Genomic DNA, 17847 nt, shown 5'->3' with positions numbered 1-17847 from the left:
GATCTCTGTGGTTATCTATAAATAATACTAATCTCAGCCATTTGTTTCAGGGGGTTCATCACTGGGAGCTGCAGAAGTCTCATATCAGCGCAGAAGGCACGGCAGCCTTCAAGAAACTAAAGAAATGCTGATGAATTTTACTGCTGGTTTTTCATTCATACAGTCACTGTATTTACATACAGGCCCCACTGAAAGCTCCAGGATCCCTCCAGTGCTTCAGCAGTTCCAGCTTTGCAGGAAACTCATACAATCTCAAGGACTGGTAAATAGCTCAAAAGTCAAACTGGATTCACAGACAGCTCCAGTGATCTGAGCAAACCTAGCCTGGGTAGTGACTTACACTAATGTCACTTAAAAGGAAATGTGAGCAAGTCTGAGGTTTTTAACTACTTCAGTGTGAAACTTGCCCACTCTCAAAAGAGTTATTGAGAGCAAAACAAACCAAACAGCTCCATGTGAGTGAGACTAATGCCAAGGCTGATGGGCACGAGGTGAACCCAGGCAGACGGGGAACAGAAGGCGCCATTCACAGTCCTGTTCCCTGTCTCTGGGAAGTGAAATAGCTCCTTTTTTTAATTTTAAAATTATGCTCCTATCTATAAAAGCAAAGCAAGAACAGAGAACGTAGAAAAAGGAATAAAGACAGCCGAGTAAAGGAAAAAACCACATCCCTGTGGAGTACAGATCCCAAAGAAAGCTTCCAAAGCCCTGAAGTGAAAGAGATCCAGTTGCTGTGGCTGTAGTGAGTCTTTCCCTGGCAGCCTTGCAGGGCTGTGGGCAAGTACTGCAACACCACTGCTGCCTAGCATGCAACCCTGCACGTTGGTGGGTCACCAGCCCTGGGCTGAGGCACACATCTCCTGCAGAAAATCTCCTAACCACCAGGAATTCTTACTTAGAGGTTTTCTACCCTATTTCACTGTACGAATTACAAGATGCTTGGTGTGTGCTCTAGGGAAAACAGGAAAGATCAGTTCTCCCAAGAACCTAGAGGTTGGCACTCCTTGGCTTCCAGGCAAGATTTGTGGTGCCATGAGCCACCACTGCAGAGAGCTCAATACACCACTAGACTGCAGCAATTCTTTTCTGCAGATATCATGAATGGGAGCCAAGGCCATCACCTCAGCTCCTTCACATGGAGTGTAATGCTCCAAAGAAACTCCATCAGATGAGCTCTGCAGAAGTGCCCAAGCCCTCTGAACACAATCTGAGCAGGAGACAACAGCACATATGTGTGCACCCAAATAATCAAACTGCTGCTGCACCAAGCTTCAAAAGTCACATTGGTCCATCTACATCCAAAATCACTTTTAAGTCTTAAAGCCTGTTGCTCAGAAAATTTATATCCTGGCAATTAAAATAATCTTCAACTTGTAGCATTATCCAATTTACAAGCTTAATGCTAGTTTAATGACAATCAGCACGCCCAGCCACACTAAGCCAGCACTGCAGTGGGATATTTTCAGCATAACCACCAACAGCAAACGGATTATTGGCAGCAACTTCTCTGAAAAGAAAACACCAGTGGACAAAGAGAGGAACCTCACAACATCTACACCTCTGAGAAATGAAGCAGGCTGTGGCTGTTTTAAAATGAAAGCCTTGATATTATTGTTAAAATAAAATTGTCTGCAGGGCATCCATAAAGAAAAGCCAGCTTTTAAGAATGGGTGAATTTATCAAGCTGCACATCTTTGATCATCAATATTTTAAAGTTACTACTTTTTATTCTATAGTGCCAATAAATCTCTACACACTGTAACTGTAATCATCACAGCACAACATGATCCACTTCTCCTGGAGATTTAAAGTTGGACTCAGTCACAAAAAACCACCCGAATTAGGTAGGAGAATGGCTAAACTGGTAAAATAGTCTCTCAGTTTCAGGTAAATGATGAGGTAGCAGCATGCACTGTTATTAACCTGAAGTTCATAATGAGAGCTTAAATGAACAGCTCTAAGTGGACACAGGCCTTTGTAAGGGAGCTGCCCTCCTGCAGCTGGCACTAATTGATCCTTCTGCTGGCAGGCTCAGTGGAAAAGGCAGCAGCAGCAGGAACCACAGGCCCTTCTCTGTCATGCAGAACAAAGTCACAGTCCTGATTATCCAGGAGGTTTGATCTTAATGCTCTACACTTCTACAGCTTCTTTCATCCAGGAAAGAGGCAGCCAGGATAGCAGGGGAGACTGTCATGCTACTTTTGCCCTTCCCACACCCATTTTGCAGAAGGTCTCCTGTTTCTGGAGTTTACAGATACTTTTTTCAAGGGTACTCCACGCATATTCACTTACAGATCTGAATTACTGAGAAACTGAAATGATTCATATCTCATACACAGCTTCACCCAGCCTTCTTGAAAACACAATCTTTATTTTAATCCCCCTATAGAGAATTTTGCTGTAAACTGAAATCAACCCAGCATATACAAGAAATAGACTGGGCTGATATAATCAGTTTTAGAGACAACACAGTAAAAAGTAGAATTTTGTCCAGAAAGATGCCATTTTAAAATTCATATGGAGATCCTGACTAAGGCAGACTATTCCAGTACAGCAGATTCTGGAATCAATTAACAAAACAATTCTTATTAACACAAAGAATCTCCAGACAGTACCAAGGAAGCACAGAATCTTTGCAGAAAAGCCTGCAAGGAAAATATTCTTTAATATCAAATTATATCCTCCAGTGTATGCAGAGATTGCCTCAAATCTCAAATGCATCTTATGTGAAACAGGGGCTAGCACTGCAGAAGAACACAATAAGAATTTAAGACAGGAAGTGCAGATAATTTATCTAAATAAAGCTTTCAGGAAAATAACAGATTTATGCTGATACTGATCCAAGCTGGAACCTGACCAGGATGCAGGAGTTAGCATCACTACCCACAATAGGTTCCCCATTTATGAAAAACAACAGTGTGTTTTTACACATGAAAATAAATTAATATGTTAGCTTTATGCTTCTGTCAAAAGACCCTGTTCTACCAGAGACTTGTTCTTGAATTATCTCTAGAATGACTCAGAAAAAGGTGCAATGTTTTTCAGTCAAAAAAAATGACTCAGAAAAAGGTGCAATGTTTTTCACTATTCATGCAAGCACCTAAGAGAAACAAGGAGTTAAATTTCACAGAAGAGTCTACAGTCTTTAATGTCACACAGCCTCTATTCATAAAAGAATTGCAAAATACATAAACCGATGCAGAGAAAAGTAGTGAAAGCTTCACAGCTACAAAAAATATACCTGTAGCTGGAAAACGGGGGAAAAAAAGAAAAAGTGAAAGCAGATATGGTATAAGTGACTTCTGCTAAAAGCAGGGTCAGCACTTTCCACTGGAGACTATTTGATTTACACTATTTTGTTTCAACTGAAAAACGAAATCTTTCCTTAGCAGATTCTGCTCTACAGAGTCTATTACAGATACTTCTGAGATACCCAGCATCATTTATAAGGGGACACTTACTAGTGCTGAACGTGATCATTTTGCTGAATTTCCCAAAGTTCCAGAAGGAAATAACATGCTATGCAACACAAGGGTGTATTCAGTTAGTTGCTGAAGTCAGGAGTCTGGACAACCCACACAGCCCTGGAGGAAAGGTGTGCTATTGATTAAGATGTTCAGGGTCTCCCCTGAAGAATCCATTGGCTGTCCTGGACCCACATTCCCTACTTAAGAGCCAGGAACACTCCAGGAGGGACCACTCTGCTTTTAGCCTTTACTGATTTCACACAGCTACTCTGAATCTACCCCAGTGTAAATCACACCAGAAAAAAACCCCATCAGGTATTTTAACTGTCACAGCACATGTCACAGCTGAGACAGCCACAATACACAGAATATCCCCATACAATTTCAGAAGGCTGCAAGCATTTACTCACACAAATTAACACCATACCATATCAGAAGGCTTCAGACACCTGCCCAGAGTAACATCAGGTCACTTCAGAAGGCTGCAAGCATCTGCCCTTCTTGTTCCTCAGCCCAGCCTTTCATACCCCCATGTTGATGCAGTGCAGCTGTGAGCCCTCTGTTCCCTTTGGTGGCTGCTCAGTGCCCCTGGGCACTCCATGGCTCATTGTGTCAGTGCTGCTCACCTGCTGCTCACAGCTGAGCCCACTGGGGATGGGGCTGGGCCCCGCCCACTCCCAATCATCACAAACTGTGTACCTACATTGACTGCCCCTATTTATTCTAATGGGATACAGAGGCCTTTTTTTCCTTTTTTTTTTTTTTGAGGGTAGAACAATAAAGCACTAAACATTAGGTCACTGCAGATACGCATAACTAAGTATCACCACTTGCAATTTCTTTTTGTGTTATATAGAACAAAGTAACTGTCAACCAAACCAAGCAAGTAAACCAAACCTGATGCACATGAACAGACACTTTTGAAACAGGACAGCGCAGTTTGGAAACCTTCACAACATTTACTACCCTCTGCATGTAGAAAGCTACACTGATCCATGCTTCAGAGCAGCTTCTGCACCTGGAGTAGTGGAGAGCTTCAGGAGGGTGAACTGGTCTCATTTTGCTCAGTTTTGGGCTTATCTCACTGCCTCTCCAGTAATAAAGTAAATTGCCTGTAGATGGTGTGGGAAGACATACTATACATACTTTGACTGACAAAAGTCATCTATCCATAAAATCCATCACAAGCAGTTTGAACTACATACCCTGAAAAAAAGCAGGATTTCTTCCAAATCACACACAATTTTATATCCACATCTGTAATCTATATGTTATAAAAAATGGAAAGAACAGGTGCTTTTACACTGAAACAAGTAAATTCATGCCTGCAGGAAACATCTTGCTAACTTGGATAAGCTTCACCAAATTGTTTCAGCCAGGAAGATGCACAAAACAGAAATCATCATTTCCAAAACAAAGCATTTGACTTCAACTGAAGCTCAGTATTTTTTTTTTAGGTCTGAAAACTATTTTAAAAAGCTTTTATTTTAAATTCTCACATTTTCTGGTTGATCCCAAATTAATCTTTAAAACCTTTTTGGAACTACATCTGAAATGAAAAATTAGTAAGTCACATAGCTCCCATAATTTTGATCATGATATTCTGGGATATACAGTGGGATGCACAGAACAGTGGGATAATGGTTCTATAGAGGAAGTAGCTCTGAGCTGGCCAAGGCATTCAATATAAATATATAAAAACTACCATTAGTCATGAGAATCACTCTGCTGACATGGCTGAAATAGGAAAGAAATAGGATTAGCTGGCACATGATGATCATGTACCTTTTTTCTCTTTAGCCCATTTTCAATTCATCAAGAAGTCATAAGCAAATAGGCACAAAAAGCAAATTTTTAAAAAAGAAATTCAGAGTTGGATACTAGGTATTGTGCAGAATGTTTGCTCATTCAGCACTTCCTTAGGTTCAAGTGCTTTTCACGTATTCCACAACAGTAGTGAAGCCACCCTGGAGATGCTACCTGACCACTGCACAAACACTTCAGAGAAAGATGGGTGAGTACATTAAACTTGCTAGATAATTTAGAATCCCCCTAACAGTTTTGAGTCAATCCAGGGTTAGAGTTGGGGTCAGTCCTTTGCAAATCAATAGACACTAATTAGCTCTCATCTAACTGCTGGAAAAAAAAAGAATGCACGAACTTGAGTTTTCTGACCAGCAGACTTCATTAGAATTCAAACTTGGTGACACAAGTGGTAAAGTCTAAGAAGACAAAACTCTGTAACTGGTAAAAATCAGTGTTTCACCATGCTCTCCTGTAGAAAGGCTACAAAAGTTCATCACCTGAAAAAACTTTCCCATTACTACTTTTCCCCAGACCATCTTCTCCCTTGCAGCTCCCCCTCAGCAGAAAAACACAAACTACAACAACAACAACCACCAAAAAGTTTTAGGGAATTTAGCATGCACAACAGAGTACAAAACAAATCAAGATGTGTGTCATGATGCAGCAACCCTGTGATCCACAAGACCTGATCCATGTTCACTAAGTGGGCTGCAGCACCCATATCAGACTAAGATCTCTGAAATGGAAATGAGACAAAGAAATCACGGGAGGCAGCAACCCCTGAAACGCACTGCTGCACATCTCTTGGAAAAGCCAGCAGCTGTGAGATGCTGATTACAGCACACCTCACTGGAGAAATCAACAGACAGCAGCACTTCTAGTAAAGACAGGTCTTTCTCCCTTCACTCAAGTGAGCAGTCAGAGTGTGGGGTCAGGCAGGCAAGAACTGGGCATTTGCTGTGCTGCAGTAGCATGGACCATATTTATTATAAAGAACCAAAGGACAGAATCTTTTCAGTATCAAATATCTTTTCTCTCCAACAGCTTTGCTTATTTCAGGTAAAGAGCTGAAAACTCCTCCTTAGCCAAGTGATAGATTGGCTTGCTGTACAGCTGCGACACATGTTCTCCCAGCTCCATCAGTAGGAATGAACATCTTCTTACAGCAAGGACAGAAAATTTGTAATTGCCAATTTCAATTCATCTTTCAACAGGATCAAAAGTAGGCTGGATTTTGGTGGGGATTTTTTTCTTCTTTTTTTTTTTTTTTTTTTTTTGTTATGTCGGTTGTTTTTTGGTTTTGGGTTTGTCTTTTTTAGGAAGTGGAAGAAGTGATCAATAAATCGAAGAAGGTGATGTTAGCCTAAGCTCTCCAAGTTTTTTACTGGAAACAGACTTGCAGTACCTCTGAGCCAGAGGTAAATTTTACTACCCTCGTATAAAAGACAGCAAAACCGTGCCATTAAATGACAATTTAACTTACTCCAAATCATGCTATGAGCCACAGAGGATTTCACCATTTCCCAAGGTCAGTCCCTTTACCAGATAGGCCAGGCTCAAATGCTTGCATGTGGCAAAACTACCCATGGTGAAATCAGCAAGCACCATTACACACATCAGCCCAGGAGAAAGACGTGTGAAAATAATGAAGTATACATAAAATGAGTGACTATGTACAGACTATATACCATCAGACATTAGCTATCTCTTATCCCAACAGCTGCATATAATTTTAAAGACAGTCCTTTTACTAAAAAACTCTCAAGCTATTGAAGAACCCATACAGCCAGACATATTTTTTAAATTCTCGACCAGAATTTCAAACGTTACACTTGAATAAGCTCTAGCAAATATCAGCCCAACACAAGGGCAGGACTAAGCATTCAAAGCCAATCACTTAAGTTATAAGTGGACTGAAAGCAAACATGTAAATTGCACTTGAAACAAACAAATCAAAAAAACTTTCAGCACATCTGAAACATCCAAACAGTCTGGCAAAATAATTACATACAAGTGACCAGATAGGTCACTCCATTCCAGCAGAAGAGTGCTCACCTGCACTGTTATCCATTCCAGGAAAGCAATTCACCCTTCCTACAAGTGCCTGGGCAAGTTATCCACAGCACTGTGTCTCTGCAGATTGATGCTCACGCATTAAGGGCTCCTGTGCCTCCTCTGTGGTGTTCGTGTCAGGGTTGCACATTGCCACTTGCTATTTCAGAAACAGTTAAGATGATAACACAGATCCAGAGCCTCAGACACAATGGCAAGGCTATGCAGGAATGACTGCTCAGCGGATTCACTGACATAACTCGTTCCTACATTCACTCTTTCTCTTTACATAGAAACCCTATCTCACCTGTTTCTCTCCTGCTCTGTGCATACACGATAGTATCACCACTAACACATCTTTGTGACACCAACTGAAAGGGTACTCACTGCCTTTGAATATTTCACACATTGCTGTGCACTAATAAAATGAACTCTGCATTCTGTATCTGCTAATATAGAAATATCTCCAAAGTTCCCACCAGAGCCAGGCTGGAGTGTGTCCTGTGAGGCTGTGTGGGAGTTATCAGTGTCCAGCTGCGATGACTGCAAGCAGCAGAGCAGGAGTGTCTACCCTGGAGTCCCCATCAGACAGCTGCACATGAAAACTCAAAGATTATTTCAAATTTGAAGTTTCAAAGGCAGCTGATATTCTGAAGATCAACAGTAATATAAAGCAGGTGATACAACAGAGGGAAGCCTCTGGCTTATGCATATTTAGAAGAAAAGAATCTCCATGGGTGAAATTTGTAAATTGCTTCACTGCAGTGATCATCACAGCTTCACAGAAAGTGGTTTTATCAAGATCAATAATTTCTAAATTTTTTGCTTTAGATCACCATGTTGTTCCAGTGGAAGTACAAGCCTTCATATAGCAAACCTCTTGACAATAGGTACAGAGTTTTTAGGCTGCCTTAAGTTTCTTTAGAAAAGGGGTGATGGCCTTCCAGTGATCTCTGCTCTCCAGCAGCACAGAAAGTACTGCTCTCAGGCAGTAACTTAAATGCCCTAAACCAATTCACATAACACCTTTCTCACAATAAATGAACACAGGTTTTCATTTATATGGGTTGGCTTGGTTTGAAATGAATGATGAAAACACGCTGCTGCTGTTTCAAAAATAACATTGTAAAACATTTTGAGGATGCCGAACTAAATCAAAATTAGCATTCTAAAACTAGTAATGACAAAATATGTACTTTAAATGGAAAATGTTAAATCAATGGTTTGTGACAATAAAGAAACGCTGAAAATACATCAGCTCTCTCATTTCACACCTTCTTGCATAACAGTCCTACACTGGCAGTAGGATGGCCTCCCACCTCCCAGACACTGAACACAGTGAACCCAGAGGAAAGAAACCCACTGTTTTCTGCAGCTCTTGGGCAAGCTCCCAAATCAGCCTTCAACAAAACTGTGGGGCTTTTTTCGTTGTTAAAAGCTTCTGTCACAGGCTAGTTTCCCATCATGGCATCTCCATTTCCTCCCAGAGATAAACTACAGCTGTTATATATTTCATGGGAAGGGGTAGTTAATCAGTAGCTCTCCAATCTGCCCTAATTGCCCCGGGGTAGTTAATCAATAGCCCTCCAACCTGCCCTAATAGCACCATGGGTCCTCCAGGCCCAGTGCTATATAGGAAAACTGAACAATTTCCTATCTGCATCTGCACAAAATCTTTCCAAAATGAAACAAGTAAATGGCACTCTTTACCATGCTTTACTCTTCCTTCATTTGGCGAACTCAGAGTTTCTCAAGTGTCCATCCATGTAAGGTATTTTTCCCCTCTCAACTGTGTGAGTTAAACGGCATCCTAACATCTAAACAGTACATCAATGTAATGTATGCAGCAAAGGAGAGAAAGCTTATTCTGAAATTATTTTAAGAAATAATAAATAAATAGTTTGAAAATGGTATAGTTCCTTCTGCTAACACTGACATCACATTAAGTTTAATGACAAATCATCTGCTCTGCCATGAAATGGAAACAAATGATAGCTGGAACACACCTTTCATGCTTCAACCTAGACCAAATAATGCAAAAGCTTTGACCCCTAAACTGAAGCCAGCTGCTTTTGGTGGTCATGCAGCAGTTAACCACGATACTTGAGCGCATTTTGCAGCATGAATGACATTTTCAGTGGTCTGTAATGAGCAGAGTTGTGTAGAAAGCACATTTCCAGGTGTTTTACCACAGAACACTGGAGAAACCAGAGTATATTCCATATTGGGAGAGTTCAGGCATCTCCCCTGTGCTCGCTGCTCCTGCAAAACCACCAGTACCCAGCCCAAACTTGGCAATGCTTCCAGCAACACATGCTCATGCTTTTGGCAGCAGGGAGCTGACCACTTGCAGCATCAGTGTCCTCTGCCAGCTGGCCAAAGAGCACACAGATGCAAGGGAAGCAAATTATCTGCCCACTGGCACAAAGAAATGCTGAACAGCACCTAAAGAAAGCGTGGGCCCGTGCACGTGCGCGGGAGTGCGAGTGAGGGTGCGTGTGAGCACACACACCCCCACACCTGCGCCTTGGAGAGGGAGCAGCTCAGTTAAACTGCAAAACTGTCTGCTTCTTGTCCTGAGGTATCATTTTCTGCAACACTCTCACAACAATGAACATGCACTTTTCCCTTTAAAATCCTCCAAGATGAATTTTTAGCATTAAACACAAGAACTGCAAGGATGCTAAAGTAAATTTTTATAAGTCTGGAATCAGACCCCTTCAAGAAAGTGCCAATACAACCACCTACAGGATTTTAGCAGCCTAAGGTTAGCATGTCTTTGCATCTTCCCTCTTTTTTTTGGTCTCTTGAAAAATGAATGCCCATGTAAAAAAACCCCACAACACATCTATATTTGGTAAAATACAAAAAGCTTTCTGGATTTAGAAGATACATAAGAAGAAAACTCAGAAAAAATAATGGGACAGGAATTTGCAGCTGATAGGTTTAGATTTAGCTGAGAGATGGAATCTATCTGTAGATTAATTAGATTCTACAATCACAGCCCCTTTTCATCTGCACACATCCCACCACCTTCATTACATGATCAACAGATTTTAATGAGAACTACGCTTTTCATTAAAAAATGCTTTGACAAATTCAAGGGAGACTATACGTAAGGTTTAGTTTACTTTTCTAAATATTTCTTGAAGATTGTACATAAGGCAAGTGCACATTTGTTGGCTGTAAAGGTGTACAACAGCAATTTTTTGCAATGACAGTGCAGAGAGGGAATATGAGATCTGTGTGCTAATGAGCTGACACTGCAGAGGCTGGAGCAGTGTTAGTATAGTGCACTACAAGTGCAGAGCAGAACGACAGACGTGGGTTATTTCTAGGGAATGTGATCTACAGAACCATACACACAATTCAACATGAACACGAACATCCTTCATCAGATTAGGAGAAATGCATGGGAGATATTGCTTCAGTGACAAATTTATATATTTAAGTTCTCATATTCATATTATTCTGAAAAAGCTAGCTCACTCCCTACATGAGCATTTTTAAAGAAAATATAACCTGATTTTGATTTTATAAATTCATAGGTCAAGTTAGCTTGCTTTCTGTTTCTACTGATAGCAAAAAGCTGCATATTTTAAGAAATGTAATCATTTCCCTAGAGCCAACTGATAAACTTCAATTCACCTTTAAATACACTGGAATTTTCATCTGTGTTTGCATTTGTTCTCTGTTAAGATATCATACAGCTAAATAAATAAGTGGGCAGATAAATACAGAATGGATAAATACTGTATGAATGTGTGTAAATTAAATATACAGAGAGAGGCTTGGTGCTAGCAGCGAAGCAAGGAATACATGTACATAAATCAGATTATGCATCATTTAACTGAAAAAAGAATGAGAGGGAGGGGCTTAGGGCAGGAATTTTCTTCTGCTTCTAAACAAGTTTGTTCCCAGGTTGGGATATTGCCAAATCTGCCGTAGCAGAGGTGGGCCATTTTTCTCAGGCTCATGAGAATACTTCAGAAGAGGATTTTTTTCCCCTCTGGAATGCACCAGATTGCATCAAGCAGGATGTGCAGCTGCACAGTAAGAACCCAAGTCTTTCTGAGCAGAGCCCCCCCCAGTCCCTGCACACAGGAACACTTACTACAGTCACGCTCATACAAATCTATGCAAAAGAGAATGAAAAGTATTATTTTATGGATGCTGCCTAGTACAGGCACTAGGCTCAGGCTACACATGCTCCTTTCTTCAATTTCCTCTCAGTTCCTGTACCTATCCCACCAGAGTCAGGCACAGCCTCCCTCCCCAGTGAAGGCAGAGTCACTGCAGGTTTCTCTCCTATGGAGCCCTGCCAATTGCAAATATTGATCAAACGGCTGTGTGACAGCACTGGAGACAATATATGCTTATCTCCAAGTGAGGTAAAAATGCTGTGGAAAGAATTCCTGCATGGATATGGCAGCACACTGAAATTTTCTGCCACTCCCAGAGGAAATGAGGATATAGTTAAAGGCTGGAATTTTGGTCAGGTAGTGTGAGGAGCTATTAATTCATCCTAATGCATTGATACACATAAGTGTTCTGACTTTCAAAGGTAACTGGTACCAGATTCAAAAGAATAATTGTTCTGATAGGGTTTTTTATATTTTGAGCTACTGAAGTCTGTGAGTGGTGACTTGGACTCTCCATATTCTTTTCTTATCAACAGTATTATGAGATGGTTGACACAGTACAGACAAGGTCACCTTTTCATTTTCTTTCGTCTGTTTCTTTTTTCACATCTTCTGCTTTTAAATAGGTTACTGTAGGTACATCTTCTTTGGTCTACAGTTTCTCCAGAGATTTTAGTTTTCCCAATTTTACTACACTGGTAATACGGGTGTTGGAACATGCAGCCCTGTATTACAGAAAACCATCCCACTTTACTAAGATTGCCACAGCTTTTAATAAGCATTGGCAAAAATCATTAGATGTCAGAAGATGAGCAGAACACTGACTGCCCTAAACAAGTGTGTGTATCACTTCTGTTGGTGGGAGAAGAGCTGGTAACAACTTTTAAAAAACAATTAATAATTAATCACCCAAGCAGTTCAATGTATTTAGTTTAAATCCATATAATTGATATTTAGGAAACTGTGCTTGAGATGCAGCCTCTTGAAGGGATTACACTGATTAAGGATTAATAGTCTGATGTTTGTTGTAAGAGCTGTTGAAGCTGGATAGGATTAGTAAAATAAGATGCAAAGTAGAGACATGCTTTTATTTACCATTTTTTCCCACTTTACCAAGTATTGTATTGTATATTACATAATTAACCCTTCTGCAGAAGTTTTAAAGGTCCTACTTCAAAGTCCTTTGGAGAGTGTAACACTGCACTACCAAGAAGCAGTCACATGGGGGATATATTAGAATATCAATCCAAAATTTGTCCAAATGTTTCCTTACTGTATATTTTTTAACCACCAACTTTCTCAGAATATACAGTGGGACAGGAAAGTAAGAACTATCCTATCTCCTGCAAATAAAAAATAAATAAGTTATTAAAAACACAGAATTATTTTAAAGCAAAAAAGACTAGTTTTCTGTACTCCAGTACTTCATTATTTCAGTACAATGCTTTCTCTTTGACCATTTTACACTGTGAGTATAAACCTGCAAACTGTGAGAGGAAACCTGTTCATAATGTGAAGTCAGTACATCGCATTCAGTGGTCCATTAGATCAGGTGCAGACATAGATCTCCACATTGCAAAGTGCATTAGTTACCCTGGAAGAGGACTCCTTTCATTCTCAAAGATTTACAATAAAACTTGTACAGAATCAAATTTGGATACATCAGTAAAACAAATATCCAGGAACTACTATTGGTAAAGGAATGCTTTTTAAAATGCAGAACACGCACAAGTCTTTCTGACAGAGATTTTGCATTTAAATACCACATTTAAATACTCAAAGTTCTATTTTGCATCTTCTGTTAATAAAAGCTCAAATTCTACGAGTGCACTGCTTGTGCAGAGCTATTTCTCCTAGCGTCCAAGTGTTCTGATTCCATTTTCTCTCCCCTCAGCTCTAACAGTATGTGTCAGTTTACAGTCTCCTCAGCTATTCACAGGACTCTCACTGTAAGAAAACAACTCAGTATTTCAAGGCAGATGAGGCAAATAAGCCCCTCTAGCCTTCTCTCTCTCAAGGTCACTTCTAAACAGTGGTTTCTGGATTTTCCCTACATAGTGTATTATTTGCAAATTATGCCTTTTCATACAGCTAGGTTGTAGCCTCAACAGAAAAGGATCTTACTTCAGCAGCAATTCACTTACTGCAGCTACACAGCACTGCTATATCAACAATATCGTTGTTTTCCTGAAAAACCAAACTAAGGGGATGAAGTGGTAAGAGAACTTTTCCTAAGGTATTCCACATAATGCTACAAATCTACTAAACCTCCAGTCATTATACACATTTGTTGCACTGTATTGCATGACCAAGAACTCTAGGCTACCAGGAAGGAACTGAATGTAAGATAGATAACAAATGAATATATTTTTAAAAACCAGGTATTTACTTACAAGCATTTGTCACTGAAAAACTGTTGGAAGAGTCCAAGTGATCTACATGATAGTTCAAATGGAAGGGCTTTTCTGTGGTATTTTGGTTTGTGTTGTAGAGCTGCACAGCAAATCGAAATGCACTGTGCTCCTGAACAGTGTTCCTCATGAAAAGTCCACCTAGGTGAGGAGAAGAAAAAAAAAAAAAAAAAAAAAAAAAGGAAAAAAGGAAAAAGGTATTTCAGAATTAATTTTGAGGAGAAACAATGGCAATAAGTTATATTTGCCTGCTGCACACTGCAGGAGAGAATGAACAGGAGCAGCCTGAACGTGAGCACATAACTCTGACAGAGCACCTACATGAAATACATATTCCAAGTCCGAAGTTAGGCTTTTAAAGCCACACACCACATCCAGGTGCCCCCTCAGCAATGAGAGTCGCTTGGAGCTGCAGGTGCACCTTGAAAACCAGGCCACTTCTACAGGGATGCCCGCACAGAGATTTAAAAGTGTAACTTGGGGAACCGTGGCTCCTAAATCCTGTCCAGGCTACCCAAATATCGCCACTGTAGTTATGTGCGGGGACACGGCGGCGTGCGGCGTGGCAAACGTGCGGTTTCACGGTCTGCTGGAGCGATAGCGCGGCCGAGGGAAATGATGCTCCGAGGGACGGCAGGAACAGCCCCGGCTTCACTCGCTGCCCTGAGCCTCAGGGCTCGCTCGGCCCCGGCTTTCGGGCACGTCGCTAAAGATTCACGCCACGACTCTCTCCCGTTATGTGCTCCACGGGATGCGCTGCTCCAGGGCAGGGTTCCGCAGAGCGCGGACCCGACCCCCGCCGCTCGCAGGGGTGCGGGCAGCCCGGCGCCGCTCGCAGCCGCCCGCCGGCGCAGCCCGGGCACCGCCGCTGCCTCTCGCCCCCAGAGAGGGGAAGGGAGCGGAGCGGGGCTGGCTCCTTCCCCGCGGTGCCCGGGCTCGCCCCCCGCTCCCCTCCACACAACTTCCCCCCGGCTGGCAGGGAAGGCGCGGGTCGCGGTGCCGCGGCGGGCGCTTACCTATACTGATGGTGTTGGGGAACCCCGCCAGAGCCTCCCCCAGCAGCCCCGCCAGCAGCAGCAGGAGGGTCCGGGGCGCGCTCTGCCCCATTTTCTTCAGCCCCTGCGGTTCAGCCCCTAAACCGAAACTGGCGGCACAGGCATGGGCGCAACTGGAGACTCGGAGCGGTGTCAACGGCGGTGGCGATGCTGGCGGAGGTGGTGGGGAGGATGGTCCCCCTCCTTTCGTCTCTTTTTTTTTATTCTTTCCTTCCCCAAATCCCTCTGCTCTCGTCTTCACCCCAGTCTAGCAGGGCTCATTGGCTGCGAGATTGCCTTTCTCCCCCGTCGCCAGCAGCCCCCCCCGCAACGCAGGGACTTCCCCCAAAGATGGTGGGTAGCGGAGCCGCCGAGGCTGCTCCGCCCGGGCCGGGAGGGGGTTATCGATCAAACTTGGCGTGAGGCGGGCTGGCAGCCGCTCGGCTCCGCTCCGCTCCGCTCGGCCCGTCCGCCCAGCCCCGGCGGCTCCGGCCGCGGCTCCGCGCTCGGGCTGCGCTCGGCGGGAGCGCTCCGGCCTCGCGTGGGGCGGCCCCGGGCTGCAGCTGCCCCTTTAAAGCTGCATCGGCTCGATGTGTGTGTGTCTGTGTGTGTGTCTGTGTGTGTGTGTGAGAGTGCGGTGCGTGCGCCTGTGGGCGGGCGGGGGAGGGAGCGGGCAGAGGAAGGAGGGGCGGGGAGCCGAGCCGAGCCGAGCCGAGCCGTGGCCGGCAGAGGAGGCCGGGGGTGATGGGGAAGTGGCCGGGGGTGATGGGGAGGTGGCCGCGTCCTGCCCGTGCCGGTGCCCGTGCCCGCCGGGCGGAGCGGCGCCCCAGAACTTGTGGGGCGGGAGGCAGCAGAGGCGGCTCGGGCCGGGGGCGGCAGGCCTGGGGATGGCCGGGGCAGGCGGGTCCCTCCTGAGGGGAGAGGGCTGGGGACAGACGTGAGCGCAGCGGCTGCCGAGGGACGGCTGGAAGGGGCCAGCGAGGGATGCCGAGGGACCGTGCGCTCTCCCGAAGCGGCTGCGGGCCCTGCGCCCGACTTCCCCCATCCCTCCTCCAGTCCCAGCGCATCAGCAGGGAAGCATCATCCGCCCACAGCGCTGTGAAGTGAAGAAAGACAAGAAGAGTTGAATCCCACACGAGGGAATGTTAGGTCCTTCCCAACCTCCTCTAGATGAAGGAACTCAAATAAAGTCTTCTCTTTTCATCCTTGATGCTGGAAAAAGACACAACACGTGTGTAAGCTGATGAGCTGCCCCAGCACAGAGCACAGGGCAGGGCTGACCTGGTGGTCACAGGGGAGCAGGGGATGGGTGGCGGACATCCCTTGTGCCTTGAGCACCAGCCCTGAGACATCCCTGGCCTTCGTATCACAGGGATCGGCTGTGTGTCTGCCTGAGTCAAGATCTCTGTGGTCTTTCATCCATCTCCTTACACTTCGCTGTATGGTTCCTACAGTGCTTTTCTTTTTGCTGCTTTGGGGCTCACAAAATTTCACAAAATGGAGACAGAAAAGCAATACTAGGTGGAGTTGTCCATCTCATAGGCCTAGCAGAAACTGTTCTTCCCTTAATAGTTGCTTTTCCTCTGATTTCAGCAGGTCACTTTATGTTGGTGCTGCTCTGCTTCATTTTTAAATCTTAATCTTAGACTGTGGCATGATTTGGGTTGATGTTCAGTTCAGTTAGGGATAATATTAAATGCAGTTGGCTTTGCATTTGTAAAATAATCAACCAGGGCCACTGGCTGCAGCATCATGTAAGCAGTGAAGGTGTAAGATTGAAGATTGCTGCAGATTACTGCACAAATGCTGATGAACAACATCAGAGATTCAAACCATTACTTCTGAAGGAAGCCAGAGGTAGAGGTGAAGAGCTGGGCACCACAGTCATGATGCAGGAGTGTAATACATGCTTTTAGTGACATGTGTGACACCTGCTCACTCCAAGGTGCATGCATTGGTTGTTTCATGCTGTGCTCCTTTATGAGAATCATTCCCAGAAGATGGAGACTGCTCCAGTTCAGGCAGAGGAAGGGATCAGGGCACAGAGTGGGTGGTAATGTTCCCTATTTAGATTGAGATGGCAGTTGTTACTTTATCTCTCTTTTTAAAGAAATGGTTTTCTGTGTGGACAGGTGGGGTATAAGGTCCATGATTATATCTGTAGCACTCCTCAAGCTCAAAGCCCTTAGTACATATTACCTCTGAATTCTTGTAAGCATCCCCATGAGGCATGATTATGTTCTTCTTTTACAGATATAAAAATTTAAAAATCAGGGAGAGCTACTGGCCCAGCTCACCTAACCAGGAAGTTTCAGACCCAGAATTAGCATCTTGAGCAGCAGCTGGTTTTGCTGTAGAACACTCTGCTCACAAATGTCTTTTGGTAAGGACAGCAGATCTGAAAGCTGCAGACAGGTACAGGAAGTTTAGACATTAAGGACAGTTGTCAGAAGCATGTTCCTCTTAGCAAATAATTTCTCTGTCTTGTTCCAAACTACTTACCTTTCCTACTCACCTGTACACCTCCAGCCTATTTCTGATGTATTCTCTACAAAGTCCTGCTCTCCTTTTTTTTTTTTTTTTGGTGTGCTTAGCTAACGGCCTTGCATTCTCCCTGTTCACTTGCTCTTGAAAAGTTCTCTCCATCTCTGCAGCTAAGTATTGCAGGCTGATGGCCACCTGCCACACTGACAGCTGATGGTGCACTGAAAAAATTATGAAAGAAATTATGCATAACATTATAGATGTTAGAACAAAGGAGGAGATAAAATAGCTGTGAATGAATGTGGCATGCGTCAGTCTCAGTTTCACACACTGCCAGCAGGGTGGGTACCTTGTCTCCAATAAAATGGTGCTTCACAGTCTAATCCAAATGGACAGTCTTGTGGTGATCCAAAATATATCTGTGCTGAGAGACAAATTTTCATTATCACCC

General features: G+C 43.5%; 1 protein-coding gene across 7 annotated transcripts in view; it reads right to left on the bottom strand.

Moving 5' to 3' along the window:
• The window catches only part of GRIA3 (glutamate ionotropic receptor AMPA type subunit 3), a 145117-nt gene extending 129547 nt beyond the window's left edge, over positions 1-15570 (bottom strand). For 2 of the 7 annotated variants that reach the window (XM_041716163.2, XM_041716164.2), the window contains exons 1-2: positions 14895-15570; positions 13861-14019 (exon numbers count right to left, since the gene is read on the bottom strand). In XM_041716163.2, the coding sequence (XP_041572097.1) occupies positions 13861-14019; positions 14895-14985 (250 nt within the window). In that variant the 5' untranslated portion in view covers positions 14986-15570. The remainder of the gene's footprint in view (positions 1-13860; positions 14020-14894) is intronic. The other 5 variants (XM_072929120.1, XM_030272620.4, XR_012055996.1 and 2 more) reach the window with 4 other exon arrangements.
• Between the last annotated feature and the right edge of the window lie 2277 nt (positions 15571-17847).

The sequence above is a fragment of the Taeniopygia guttata genome, chromosome 4A (assembly GCF_048771995.1).
Source record: "Taeniopygia guttata chromosome 4A, bTaeGut7.mat, whole genome shotgun sequence".
In the NCBI taxonomy this organism is placed as follows: domain Eukaryota; kingdom Metazoa; phylum Chordata; class Aves; order Passeriformes; family Estrildidae; genus Taeniopygia; species Taeniopygia guttata.
This window is presented reverse-complemented; position numbering and strand designations above follow the sequence as displayed.